Source organism: Mustelus asterias, chromosome 8, assembly GCF_964213995.1.
Source record: "Mustelus asterias chromosome 8, sMusAst1.hap1.1, whole genome shotgun sequence".
Taxonomy (NCBI): domain Eukaryota; kingdom Metazoa; phylum Chordata; class Chondrichthyes; order Carcharhiniformes; family Triakidae; genus Mustelus; species Mustelus asterias.
The window spans coordinates 26004831-26018790 of NC_135808.1; the positions used below are offsets into that span (position 1 = coordinate 26004831).

Genomic DNA, 13960 nt, shown 5'->3' on the forward strand with positions numbered 1-13960 from the left:
GACAGTTCATTCAGATCCGAACCACTCGCTGTGTGAATCTGTCTCTGCCACACTCAGCGAGTGGTTAGGATCTGGAATGCACTGTCTGAGAGTGTGGAGACAGATCCACACAGCGAACGGTTAGGATGTTGAATACACTGAGATTGTGGAGAAGGCAGGATCTTTTATTTTCTTATCCTACAGTCACCAAGAGACATTGTGTGACAAAGGTTCTAAGACTAGAGAGAAAGGGCTGTCTTATGAGAGTTTTGAATAGAAAGTGTTGTGTACTCTACAATGTTTAAGGAGGTGATCTTACTGAAACCAGGAAGATTCTGAGATTTCTTTCTCGATCTGCTCTGCTGATCTTTTACTCTGGCATTGTATCTCCACAGGGTACATTCCTGGTGACCCAGGCGGTCGCCAAGGCGTTGATTGCCAATGGTGCCAAGAAGGGCTCCATCATCAATGTAGGCAGCATTGTGGGTAAGGTAAGGACAGATGGGCATTATATTATTTATTTCATTAGTGTCACAAGTAAGCTTATATTAACACTGCAATGAAGTTACTATGAAAACCCCCCAGTTGCCATACTTCAGCGCTTGTTCAGGTACACTGAGGGAAAATTTAGCACGGCCAATGCAACTAACAAGCACATTTTTCGGACTGTGGGAGGAAACCAGGGCACCTGGAGGAATCCCACGCAGACACAGGGAGAACATGCAAACTCCACACAGTGACCCAAGCCGGGAATTGAACCTGAGAGACTACCGCTGTGCAGCAGCAATGCTAACCACTGTGCCACCGTGCCGCCCTGTGCCACAGTGCGATGGGATAGCCCTGGCTGGTTGGGGTCTTTGTTCTCTCTACAGCTGTTTAATTTACTTAATTGACAGCAGCTTCCAGATCTGGACCTCCACGACCTAGAAGGACAGGGGTCGCAAGTGCTTGGGAACACCTCCACATCCAAGTTCCCCATCAAGCTACACACCATCCTGACTTGAAACTAACTTATTGTTAACTCAATCCCAAGCCAGTTCGTGAAGTACGAAACTTCAGATAATTATTTTATTAATAATAGTTTTATTTACAATATGTCTGCTTCCAAGTAACTACCCAGGAGTCTCTCTTTACAAGTACTCTAGGCACTTAACTGGGGGGAGGAGGTGTGTAGTGGCATTGTCACTGGGCTAGTGACCCAGATAACCAGGATAATGCTCTGGGGACCTGGGTTCGAATCATACCACGGCAAATGGTGAAATTTGAAATCAATAAAAATCTGGAATTAAAAGTTTAATGCTGACCATGAAATCATTGTTAATTGTTATAAAAACCCATCTGGTTTAGTAATGTCCTTGAGGGAAGGAAATCTGCTGTCCTTACCTGGTCTGGCGCACTTTTGGCTCCAGACCCACAGCAATGTGGTTGACTCTTAAATGCCCTCTGAAATGGCCGAGCGAGACTCAGTTCAAGGGCAGTTATGGAGGGTACTAAATGCTGGCCCGACCCAGCGACACCCACATCCCCTGAATGAATAATTAAGTGGGTGGGAGATGCTTGTGTGTGTGTTTTTGTTCTCTCTCCCCGGCTGACACTTTCTGCCCTATATCTCCCATGCGTTCCTTGTGAGGGGTTTTGTTCTGGGAGACAAACTCTCATTCTGGTGAGAGGTTTGAGAACACGTGGGGGGCAGGAAAGGGGGGTGTGAGAGCTGATTCGTTCAAGGGGTGATTTCAGGAAGAGTTTCTTCACACATCTATCTCCATTCTGTCAGTGTCGCTGGGTCAAAATTCTGAAACTCCCTCCCTAACAGCGCTGTAGATATATCTGCACCACAGGGATTGCAGCGGTTCCAGAAGATTGAATCATAGAATCCCTGCAGTATAGGAGGAGGCCATTTGGCCCATTGAGCTTGCACCGACAACAGGCCCAATCCCCATAACATATTTACCATGCTAATCCCCCCAAAACGAGGGGCAATTTAGCACGGCCAATCAACTTAACCCGCACATTTTTGGACTGTGGGAGGAAACTGGAGCACCCGGAGGAAACCCACGCAGACACAGGGAGAATGTGCAAATTCCACACAGACCGTCACCTGAGGCTGAAATTGAACCCAGGTCCCTGGCACTGTGAGACGTAAGTGTTAACCACTGTGCCATCCTTGAGTGAAGTTTGAAGTTAGTCCTTTGGACAAATAGTTTGGGAGAGATGTAATATGAGGATGTTGAGGGTCGAAAGGGTTACATACGTATAAATATAAATTTGGACAAAAACCTGGAGTGATTTAATTTTAAGTTCAGTTATGAGATGTGGATGTCGCTGGCTCGTCCCAGCACTTATTGCCCATCCCTAGTTGCCCTTGAGAAGGTGGTGGTGAGCTGCCTTCTTGAAACGCTGCAGTCCCTATGGTGGGGGTGGGGGGGGGGGGGGGGGGGGTGGTGTGTGGTGTGCGGGGGTGGGTGGGTGGTGGGAGTGGGAGGGGGGGGTGCGGAGAAAGCAGCATCTGGCCCAGTAAAGTGCCCAGGCCTGTGCCCTTCAACCTCACTGTTAGATTTGAGATCCAAGTGAATGCCCCCGGAATGAAACTGACCCCGGGCAGCGAGCTGTGGGGTTAATATCTGGCAGATGGTGGGGTGGCGTTGGAGGGCAGAGGGCTTCACACAGCCCTTCACTGCTCAGGTTGAGCCTGACGGAGAACCTGCTGTGGGGAGAAAGGTGGGTGGGTAGGTAGATGGTGAGACTGATTTTGGGGTGTTTGACAGGAGTGGGGCGATTGCTTTGCGTCTCTGTGAGACTTACTCATCCTTTGATGCACTTTTTCAGGTGGGAAATGTGGGACAGGCAAATTACACAGCATCCAAAGCTGGAGTTGTGGCCCTGACAAAGACCAGTGCGAAAGAACTGGCCAGGTACTCCACACTGTGTCTTCAAGTATGTGTGTGTGTGTTATACTCTGTCATATTGATGCTGCGTACTACTTTGCGTGCAGTTTACCATTGAGCCTCTGCAGTCTGTCTGGTGTACATTCAGCCACAGTGCTTTGGGGGGTGGGGGGAGTTTCAAGATCTTGATCCAATGACAGTGAACGAGTTGCTGCAGTGCATCTTGTACACGGTACACACTGCTGCGCCTGTGCATTGGTGAATGTGGTGCCAATCCAGTGAGCTGCTTTGTCCTGGACAATGTCGAGCTTCTTGAGTGTTGTTGGAGCTGCACCCATCCAGGCAAGTGGGGAGTATTCCATCACACTCCTAACTCGTGTCTTGTAGATGGTGGACAGGCTTTGGGGAGTCAGGAGGTGATTTACTCGCCACAGGATTCCTAGACTTTGACCTGCTCTGGTAACCACAGTATTTATATGGCTAGTCCAGTTCAGCTTTTCATCAGTGGTAACCTCCAGGATGTCGATATAGGGTGCGTCAGCGATGGTAATGACATTGAGAACAAACAAGAACAAAGAACATTACAGCACAGGAACAGGCCCTTCGGCCCTCCAAGCCCGTGCCGCTCCCTGGTCCAAACTAGACCATTCTTTTGTATCCCTCCATTCCCACTCCGTTCATATGGCTGTCTAGATAAGTCTTAAACGTTCCCAGTGTGTCCGCCTCCACCACCTTGCCTGGCAGCGCATTCCAGGCCCCCACCACCCTCTGTGTAAAATAAAGGGGAGATGATCCTGACCAAGGCCCTTAGATTCTCTCTCACTGGATGGTCGTTGGCTCATTGCCAATGATATATTGTATGTGTGTAAAACGGTTTGTTACTCTGTGTGTGTGTGTATATATACTGTGTATATTATCCAGAGATGACAGTGTGGGCTTTTACTGTGTGTTGTTGAATCTGTGTTACTGAGTGTGTAACACTGTGTATTATATGGTGTGTTACTGCACACGTTTCAGTCTGTGTCACACAGTGTGTTTGCTGTGAGTCAGCCATTCCTGCCTATTTTACTTCAGTGTTTCACATTGCCTGTTGCTTCAGGTTTGGAATCAGGTGCAACACTATCCTCCCAGGATTCATTGATACACCAATGGCAGCTAAAGTCCCTCAGAAGGTGCTGGACACGGTAAGGCAGAAATGTGTAATCACCAGTAAAAATACTGGATTGTAAATATACGGTTCCACACAAACACACACACATATATACATGATAGTTACACACACACAAATACAAAATACAGTTATAGTTACACACACAATACAGTTACACAGGCATGAACACAGGACGCAGTTACACACAGGATACAGTTACACGCACATATCAACACACACAAATACAGGAATGATGTTACACACACTGGGTGCAGTTATACACACAATGCAGTTACAAACACGATACAGTTACACATATGATAGTTATGACACACACAAACACCGGGTGCAGTTACACACACAATAGCTACACACACAGGATACAGTTACACACACAAACACAGGGTACTGTAGCACACATGATAAACTTGCACACACACACATTGTGCTTCTACAGACACATGCAGGATACAGTTCATTTTGGTCTTGACATCCTTAATCGGATATCGCAAATGTCTCCCTTTAAGTGGAATCGGTTAACAAGTATTGTCGTGGAAAATGGATCTGAAGCAGCTCTGACGTTTTTCTGTTGTTTACTTGAGGCCGTTGCAACATTATGCTCTTGTTTTGAACTTGGAACCTCATTGTTGGCATATCTCCGTGCCAAAACCCACAGAAGCTGCAATTGTTTCTTTTATCATCAAATGTGGCATTCCAGTACAATTTTAAATGTAAAAACTCCCAGAATATACCTTGATCACCTGTTCCTGATGCACACAATGTAAATATACATCTTATGGATTATCACTAATTCAGTCGACAGTTGATTGCCTGAGTGGGTATTGAAATGTTAGTTATTGCTTCAGCATCTTACTGTTTAAAGAGACTGTTACTCATTGAAGGGATTATTGATTGATTGAAAAATTTATTTATTGAGTGGGTTATTGATTAAATAGATAATTGATAGATTAAGTAAATTATTGATAGATCAAGTAGGCTATTAAGTAGCCATGATGTGGAGATGCCAGCATTGGACTGGGGTGGGCACAGTAAGAAGTCTGACAACACCAGGTCAAAATCCAACAGGTTTATTTGGAATCACGAGCTTTCGGAGCGCTGCTCCTTCATCAGGTAAATCCTGATGAGTGCACTCACCCTGATGAAGGATCAGTGCTCCAAAAGCTCGTGATTCCAAATAAACCTGTTGGACTTTAACCTGGTGTTAAGTAGATTATCGATAGATTAAGTAGGTTATTGGTTGATTAAGTAGGTTAAGTATATTATTGATAGATTAAGAAGATTATTGGTAGATTAAGTAAACAATTGATTAAATAAATTGTTGATAGATTATGTAGATTATTGACAGATTAAATAGGTTATTGGTAGATTAAGTAGGCTATTGGTAGATTCAGTAGGTTATTGGTTGATTAAGTAGGTTAAGTATATTATTGATAGATTAAGCAGATTATTGGCAGATTAAGTGTATTATTGATAGGTTCTGTAGATTATTGATAGATTATATAGGTTATTAAATTGATTATTGATAAATTAAGTAAGTTAAATAGGTTATTGATAGATTAAGTAAGCTATTGGTGGATTAAGGAGGTTATTGGTAGATTAAGTAGGTTAAGTATATTATTGATAGATTCAGCAGATTATTGGTAGATTAAGTGTATTATTGATAGGTTCTGTAGATTATTGATGGATTATCTAGGTTATTAAATTGATTATTGATAAAGATGATTATTGATAAATTAAGTAGGTTAAATAGATTATTAATAGAATAGGTAGATTATTGGTAGATTAAGTGGATTAAGCAGATTATTGGTAGATTAAGTAGATTATTGACAAAGTAGATTGTTGACCAATTACATTATTAAGTGGGTTATTGATTAAGTAGTGTCTTGATTGTTTAAGTAGGAGATGATTGTAGCAAAACATTGTGGGTGTTGAAGATCTGAAATAAAAACAGAAAATGCTGGAAAACCTCAGCAGGCCAGAAATGTCTGTGGGGAGAGAAAAATAGAATTTACACTTTGAAACATTAACTCCGTTCCCCAATCCACGTGTGCTGCCAGACCTGCTGAGATTTTCCAGCATTTGTTTGTTGTTGGCAGCATCACGGATTGAACAGGCTTGCATTAGGCTGCAGTGGTGTCCAACCTCGCAGTTATTTCCCTCGGACTCAGTGTGAGGGAGCAGGGCTCTGAGTGAGGCCTTGCCCCAGCTGCCTGAACCAGGCGTATCCCTCAATCTATGCCCAGCAATGTGGTGACCTGTGCCTCTTCAACACAGCTTCTTGTCAGGGTCATTCATATATTGAGATTTTGCACCTACTCGATGATGACAACTTGGATGACACGAAAGCCACGCCGAACTAGGGACTAATCACTATTGATTGGTGAACCTCTTGTGGTGTTTCATGACGAGAGGTTGGCCGAGTGACCAATCTACCTAGCGACGCTTGGTCTCGAGGCTCACACATGTAGAAGGCGGAGGGGTGGCTAATGGGGGCTTCTAGTCCAGTGCCCATCCAAACTGCAAGGGCAGCAGCTTTAGGAAGTGGGGGTGGGGCACAGTAAGAGGCCTAGACTGTGCTGTGTGTCACTGATGCAATACGATTTCCCCCCCTCCATCCCTCTAGGTTTTGCAGATGGTGCCTCTGGGACGACTGGGAGACACTTCGGGTGAGTACGACTCACTTCAGTTGTAGAGAACATCGCTCAGAAGGAAACAGGAACATAAGAATACTGGGTCTGAGCCAGGGTTTTGACCTTCTAGGCATGGTGTGCAACAGCCTCTGGCAATGCAGAGTCTTGGCGTTGGGCAGGGGTGTGTGGGGGGGGGAAGAGTCGTTGGGGGCACTGCTCATGTATCTGGGAGAGCGATGGTCCCATAGGAAATAAAGAACAAAGAACAGTACAGCACAGGAAACAGGCCCTTCGGCCCTCCAAGCCTGTGCCGCTCATTGGTCCAACTAGACCATTCGTTTGTATCCCTCCATTCCCAGACTGCTCATGTGACTATCCAGGTAAGTCTTAAACGATGCCAGCGTGTCTGCCTCCACCACCCTACTTGGCAGCGCATTCCAGGCCCCCACCACCCTCTGTGTAAAGAAACGTCCCTCTGATATCTGAGTTATACCTCGCCCCTCTCACCTTGAGCCTGTGACCTCTCGTGATCATCACCTCCGACCTGGGAAAAAGCTTTCCACTCTTCACCCTATCTATACCCTTCATAATTTTGTACATCTCTATTAGGTCTCTCCTCATTCTCCGTCTTTCCAAGGAGAACAAGCCCAGTTTACCCAATCTCTCCTCATAGCTAAGACCCTCCATACCAGGCAACATCCTGGTAAACCTCTGCACTCTCTCTAACGCCTCCATGTCCTTCTGGTAGTGCGGCGACCAGAACTGGACGCAGTACTCCAAATGTGGCCTGACCAGCGTTCTATACAGCTGCATCATCAGACTCCAGCTTTTATACTCTATACCCCGTCCTATAAAGGCAAGCATACCATATGCCTTCTTCACCACCTTCTCCACCTGTGCTGCCACCTTCAAGGATTTGTGGACTTGCGCACCTAGGTCCCTCTGTGGAGCAGGAGTAGACAACATGGCGTGTCAAGCTTGCCTTGCCATTCAATATGATCATGGCTGATCTTGGGCCTCAATTCCATTGTCCCCACCCGCTCCCCCTGTCCCCAAATTCCCCCATGCACTGAACAAAACCCCTCTCGATCCCAGCCGGAAATGTAGTCAATGCCGGATCATCCACGGCTCACTGGAGTGCGGAATTCTTTCTTATCGAATCCCTCCAGAGCCTCACCTACCCACTGTCACCTCCTCCAGCTTCCCAAGATCCCTACCTCCAATCCCACCTGCATGTATCCCTGGTCCAATCGCAGGTCGTGTGTTGTCTTAATCTACCTGAGCCCCCTGGGTTCTGGGATTCCCTTTCTAATGCTCTCTACTTCACTCTCTCTCCTCTACGCGGTTCGTTCAAACCTGGCTCGGTGACCGTCCTCTGCCCTGATATTCCCTTTCCAAAAAAACCGTGTCCCATTCCTGCCTCTCTTCAGTCCCAAGGAGGAGTCATTTCGGAACGATAACTCGGATTCTCCCTCTCCACGGACGCTGCCAGACCCGCTGAGATTTTCCAGCACTGTCTGTCGTTTCTAATATGGCCGGCTGTCAGTGTGTGTCTGGTAACCGCTCGCGTGACAACGCTGTGGGAACCTTCACCATGTCAGAAGACCCAATTGTAATTTTTTAAAATTCATCCGTGGGACATGGGTGTCGCTGGCTGGCCAGCAGTTATTGCCCATCCCTAGTTGCCCTTGGAGGGCAGTTAAGAGTCAACCACATTGCTGTGGCTCTGTAGGTCAGACTGGGTAAGGACGGCAGATTTTCTTCCCTAAAGGACATTAGTGAACCAGATGGGTTTTTTTGACAATAGTTTCATGGTCATCAGTAAATTCTTCATTCCAGATTTTTAAAAAATTGAATTCAAATTCCATCATCTGCCGTGTCGGGGCCCCAGAACATTAGCTAAGTTTCAGGATTAATAGTCTCGAGATAATACCACTTGACCATCGCCTCCCCCTAAAGGCAAATCCTTTTCTGCTTATCACACTTTCTCTCCAGGGCAACGGTGAGAGGCTTGTCTCTCTGTCTCTCTCTCTCTCCCCCTGTATTTAAAGACTTACGTTTATGTAGCACCTTTCACCACATCTCTGGACATCCCCAAAGCGCCGTGCAGCTAGCGAATCACATCCTCCTCCTGATGTGCGGTCATCCTTATAAATGCAGGAAATGTGATTGGCGCACAGCAAGATCCCACAAGCAGCAATGCGACAATGGCCAGATCATCTGTTTTTGTTTTTTTTCTTGGTGCGTGTGTGATGTTGGCTGAGGGATAGATAGCAGCCGGAAGGTGAGGTAGAAATCTTCCAAGAGAAGTTGTCGGGGGCTGGGGCACGTGCTTTGTGCCCAGCAAAGGAGGGTCTCTGGAGTTTAACCCCTCATCCGAAGACTTCTTCCCCATCCCACCTCCCTTGGAGGAGCTGACCCTTGCTGGGTTGAGTCAGTTCTGCTGTCCCAGATGGGGGAGTTAGGGTGTGGGAGTTGGGGAGAGGTGCATATGTTCCTGTGGCTGGGTTAAAGGGGACGCAGGAATGGGGGAGAGGTGCGTATGTTCCTGTGACTGGGTGAGTGAGGACGCAGGAATGGGGGAGAGGTGCATATGTTCCTGTGGCTGGGGGAGTGGGGACGCAGGAGTGGGGGAGAGGTGCGTATGTTCCTGTGGCTGGGGGAGTGGGGACGCAGGAATGGGGGAGAGGTGCGTATGTTCCTGTGGCTGGGGGAGTGGGGACGCGGGAGTGGGGACGCGGAAGTGGGGGAGAACAAAAAAAATTACAGCACAGGAACAGGCCCTTCGGCCCTCCAAGCCTGCACCAACCTTGCTGCTCGACTGAACTAAAACCCCCTACCCTTCTGGGGACCATATCCCTCTATTCCCATCCTATTCATGTATTTGTCCAGACGCCCCTTAAAACTCACTATCGTATCTGCTTCCACTACCTCCCCCAACAGCGAGTTCCAGGCACCCACCACCCTCTGTAAAAAACTTGCCTCGTACATCTCCTTTAAACCTTGCCCCTCGCACCTTAAACCTATGCCCCCTAGTAATTTACTCTTCCACCCTGAGAAAAAGCTTCTGACTATCCACTCTGTCCATGTCCCTAATAATCTTGTCGACTTTTATCAGGTCGCCCCTCAACCTCCGTCATTCCAGTGAGAACAAACCACGTTTCTCCAACCTCTCCTCAGCTAATGCCCTCCATACCAGGCAACATCCTGGTAAATCTTTTCTGTACCCTCTCCAAAGCCTCCACGTCTTTCTGGTAGTGTGGCGACCAGAATTGAACACTATTTTCCAAGTGTGGCCAAAATAAGGTTCTATAAAGCCGCAACATGACTTGCCAATTTTTAAACTCAATGCCCTGGCCGAGGAAGGCAAGCATGCCGTATGCCTTCTTGACTACCTTCTCCACCTGCATTGCCATTTTCAGTGACCTGTGTACCTGTACACCCAGATCCCTCTGCCTATCAATACTCTTAAGGGTTCTGCCATTTACTGTATATTTCCTATCTGTATTAGACCTTCCAAAATGCATTACCTCACATTTGTCCGGATTAAACTCCATCTCTCCCCCCAAGCCTCCAACCGATTAATATCCTGCTGTATCCTCATCGCTATCCGCAAAGAGATGCGTATGTTCCTGTGTTAGGGGAGTGAAGACGTGGGAGTGGGGGAGAGGTGCATATGTTCTTGAGGGTGGGTGCCGGGGGTGGGGGAAGTGGGAGTTGGAGTTGGGAGTGGTGCATATGCTGCTGTGCAGGAACAGATCTCGATGAGCCTCCGACAGTGTTTATTCTCTGGCCTCCATGTCCCAGGCTAATCACAATGCCTCCCTTGCTCTCCAACATCCATTTATACTCCCAAGAAGCTCTCATTGCCACTTTTATGGTTTGTGGCCCAGAATTAAATGTTTAACACAGGAACGGGAGTGGGACATTCAGCCCGTCGAGTCTGCTCTGCCATTCAATAAGATCGTGACTGCTCTGTTTTTGTTTTGAGTTCCACTTTCCCCATCTGCCCCGATAATATTTGACCCCCTTGCTGAACAAGAATCTCTCTACCTCTACCTTAAAACTGTTCAGTATCACCGCCCCCACCGCCTTCTGTGGCAGAGAGTTCCAAAGTCGCACAACCCTGAGAGTAAAACATTCTCCTCATCGCTGTTCAAAAAGGGCGCCCCCCCCCATTTTAAAACAGGGCCCTCCTAGTTCTGGACTCAACCCACAAGAGGAAACATCCTTTCCACGTCCACCTTGTCAATACCGCTCAGATCTTATATTATCAATCAAGTCACCCCCTCACTCTCCTAAACTCCACTGGAAACAAGTCCAGTCTGCCCAACCTTTCCTCATAAGACAACCCACTCGTTCCAGGTATCAGTCTGGTAAACCTCCTCCGAACAATCTCCAATGTATTTACATTCTTCCTTAAAAAGGGAGACCAAAATTGCACACACTATTCAAGATGTATATAATGGGAGCATAACATCCTTATTTTACACTCAAATCCTCGTTATAAAAGTTAGCATTCCATCAGCCACCTTCATCACTTGCTGGACCAGCACGCTAACTTTTTGTGACTCATGCATGAGAACATCTACATCTATTTGGGCGGTACGGTGGCACAGTTGGTTAGCACTGCTGCCTCACAGCGCCAGGGACCCGGGTTCAGTTCCCGGCTTGGGTCACTGTCTGTGTGGAGTTTGCACGTTCTCCCCGTGTCTGCGTGGGTTTCCTCCGGGTGCTCCGATTTCCTTCCACAGTCCGAAAGACGGAAGGGTTAGGTTGATTGGCCATGCTAAATTGCCCTTATTGTCTGGGGGACTAGCAGGGTTATGGGGATAGGGTCTGGATGGGATTGTGGTCGGGGCAGATTCGATGGGCTAAATGGCCTCCTTCTGCACTGTAGGGATTCTATGATCCCGCTGCATCTTGGAAATCTGCAGTCGTTCTTCGTTTAAGTAAAATTCTGTTTGTCTATTCTTCCTGCCAAAGTAAACAACTTCACATTTTCCCGCATTATACTCCATCTGCCAAATCTTTGCCCGCTCACTCAACCAAGCTATACCCATCTGCAACCTTCTTACATCTTCACAACATACCTTCCTACCTATCTTTGTGTCATCTCATAAATTGGACTTGTATTCTCTGGCGTTGAGAAGAACGAGAGGCGATCTCATTGAAATGTGGAAAATTCTGAAGGGGGTCGGCAGGGTGGATGCTGAGATTGTTTCTGTTGGTTGGGAAATCTAAAACACGGTCTCAGAATAAGAGGCCGATCATGTGTAAAGTGCGATATAAATGCAAGTCTGTATATTTTTCTGCACTGTATGATTGTACGACACATGCTTCACGTGAGTACATGCGACCACAGCACTGCCTTGTCAGTAGGCGTGAAGCAGGCTGTGTTGTTGGTTTGTGGTTTCTGACTGCTCTGTGTCTCCGCAGAAGTGGCCGACGTCTGTTCTTTCCTGGCCTCTGACGACAGCAGCTACATCACGGGAGCCAGCCTGGAGGTGACAGGTGAGAGCCTCAAACTTGAGCCCATCTGGGTCGACAGGAAGCAGGGACTTGGAGGTGACAGTGGGCTGCAGAGGAGCCACAGTCTGCTTCATTCAAACTGGGGTAAACTGTCGATATGCGCGATCTTCTTGGAGATCCTCTCCACTTGGAGCCGGCAGTTTGCGGTGTCGATGGTAGTCATGATGTGGAGATGCCGGCGTTGGACTGGGGTAAACAGTCCAGTCCAACGCCGGCATCTCCACATCATTCAAACTGACCAGCATGTCACACCATGTAAATACATGCACAACTATACGAATACTGTGGCTACCAGAGCAGATCAGAGGCTGGGATTCCTGCGGCGAGTAACGCACCTCCTGACTCCCCAAAGCCTGTCCACCATCTACAAGTCACAAGTGTGATGGAATACTCCCCATTTGCCTGGATGGGTGCAGCTCCAACAACACTCAAGAAGCTCGACACCATCCAGGACAAAGCAGCCCGCTTGATTGCTACCCCTTCCACAAACATTCACTCATTCACACACACAGTGGCAACCGTGTGTACCATCAACAAGATGCACTACAGGAACTCACCAAGGCTCCTTAGACAGCACCTTCCAAACACATGACCACGAATATCTAAAAGGACAAGGGTGGGTGGGTGATACATTATCGGGGGTACTATTAAAGTCTGCACCGAAAGAACATCCCATCCAGGCCCTCCCCTCCACCCTATCCCCGTAGAACCACACACTTACCATGGCCAATCCACCAAATGTACATATCTTTGACCTTTGGAGGGAAACCAGAGCACTGGGAGGAACCCACGCAGGCAAGGGGAGAACGTGCAAACTCTGTAGTGACCCAATCCAGGAATCGAACCTGGGTCTCTGGCGCTGTGAGGCAGCAATGCTAACCAGTGCTAGCCACCCTCCCTGCAGATGGGATGTAGATTTGAGGGTCTTATCAGATCAGCCATGAGCACGGTGGCACAGTGGTTAGCACTGCTGCCTCACAGTGCCAGGGACCCGGGTTCAATTCCCAGCTCGGGGGTCACTGTCTGTGCGGAGTCTGCACGTTAGAAACATAGAAAAACTACAGCACAATGCAGGCCCTTCAGCCCACAAAGTTGTGCTGAACATGTCCCCACCTTAGCGATTACTAGGCTTACCTATAACCCTCTATCTTACTAAGTTCCATGTACTTATCTAAAAGTCTCTTAAAAGATCCTATCGAATCCGCCTCCACCGCTGTTGCTGGCAGCCGATTCCACGCACCCACCACCCTCTGAGTGAAAAACTTACCCCTGACATCTCCTCTGTACCTACTCCCCAGCACCTTAAACCTGTGTCCTCTTGTGGCAACCATTTCAGCCCTGGGAAAAAGCCTCTGACTATCCACTCGATCAATACCTCTCAACATCTTATACAGCTCTATCAGGTCAACCTTCATCCTTCGTCTCTCCAAGGAGAAAAGGCTGAGCTCAACCTATCCTCATAAGGCATGCTCCTCAACCCAGGCAACATCCTTGTAAATCTCCTCTGCACCCTTTCTATGGCTTCCACATCCTTCCTGTAATGAGGTGACCAGAACTGAGCACAGTACTCCAAGTGGGGTCTGACCAGGGTCCTATATAGCTGCAACATTATCTCACGACTCCTAAACTCAATTCCTCGATTGATGAAGGCCAGTACACCATACGCCTTCTTAACCACAGCCTCAACCTGCACAGCTGCTTTGAGCGTCCTATGAACTCGGACCCCAAGATCCTTCTGATCTTCCACACTGCCAACAGTCCTA

The 13960-nt window shown here is 47.6% G+C and overlaps 1 protein-coding gene across 1 annotated transcript in view; it reads left to right on the forward strand.

Annotated features, from left to right (window-relative positions):
• The window catches only part of hsd17b8 (hydroxysteroid (17-beta) dehydrogenase 8), a 46923-nt gene that overhangs the window by 31615 nt on the left and 1348 nt on the right, over window positions 1–13960 (forward strand). The window contains exons 9-13 of the mRNA XM_078217591.1: window positions 375–470; window positions 2806–2891; window positions 3964–4048; window positions 6659–6701; window positions 12105–12179. Coding sequence (XP_078073717.1) covers window positions 375–470; window positions 2806–2891; window positions 3964–4048; window positions 6659–6701; window positions 12105–12179 — 385 coding nt within the window. The remainder of the gene's footprint in view (window positions 1–374; window positions 471–2805; window positions 2892–3963; window positions 4049–6658; window positions 6702–12104; window positions 12180–13960) is intronic.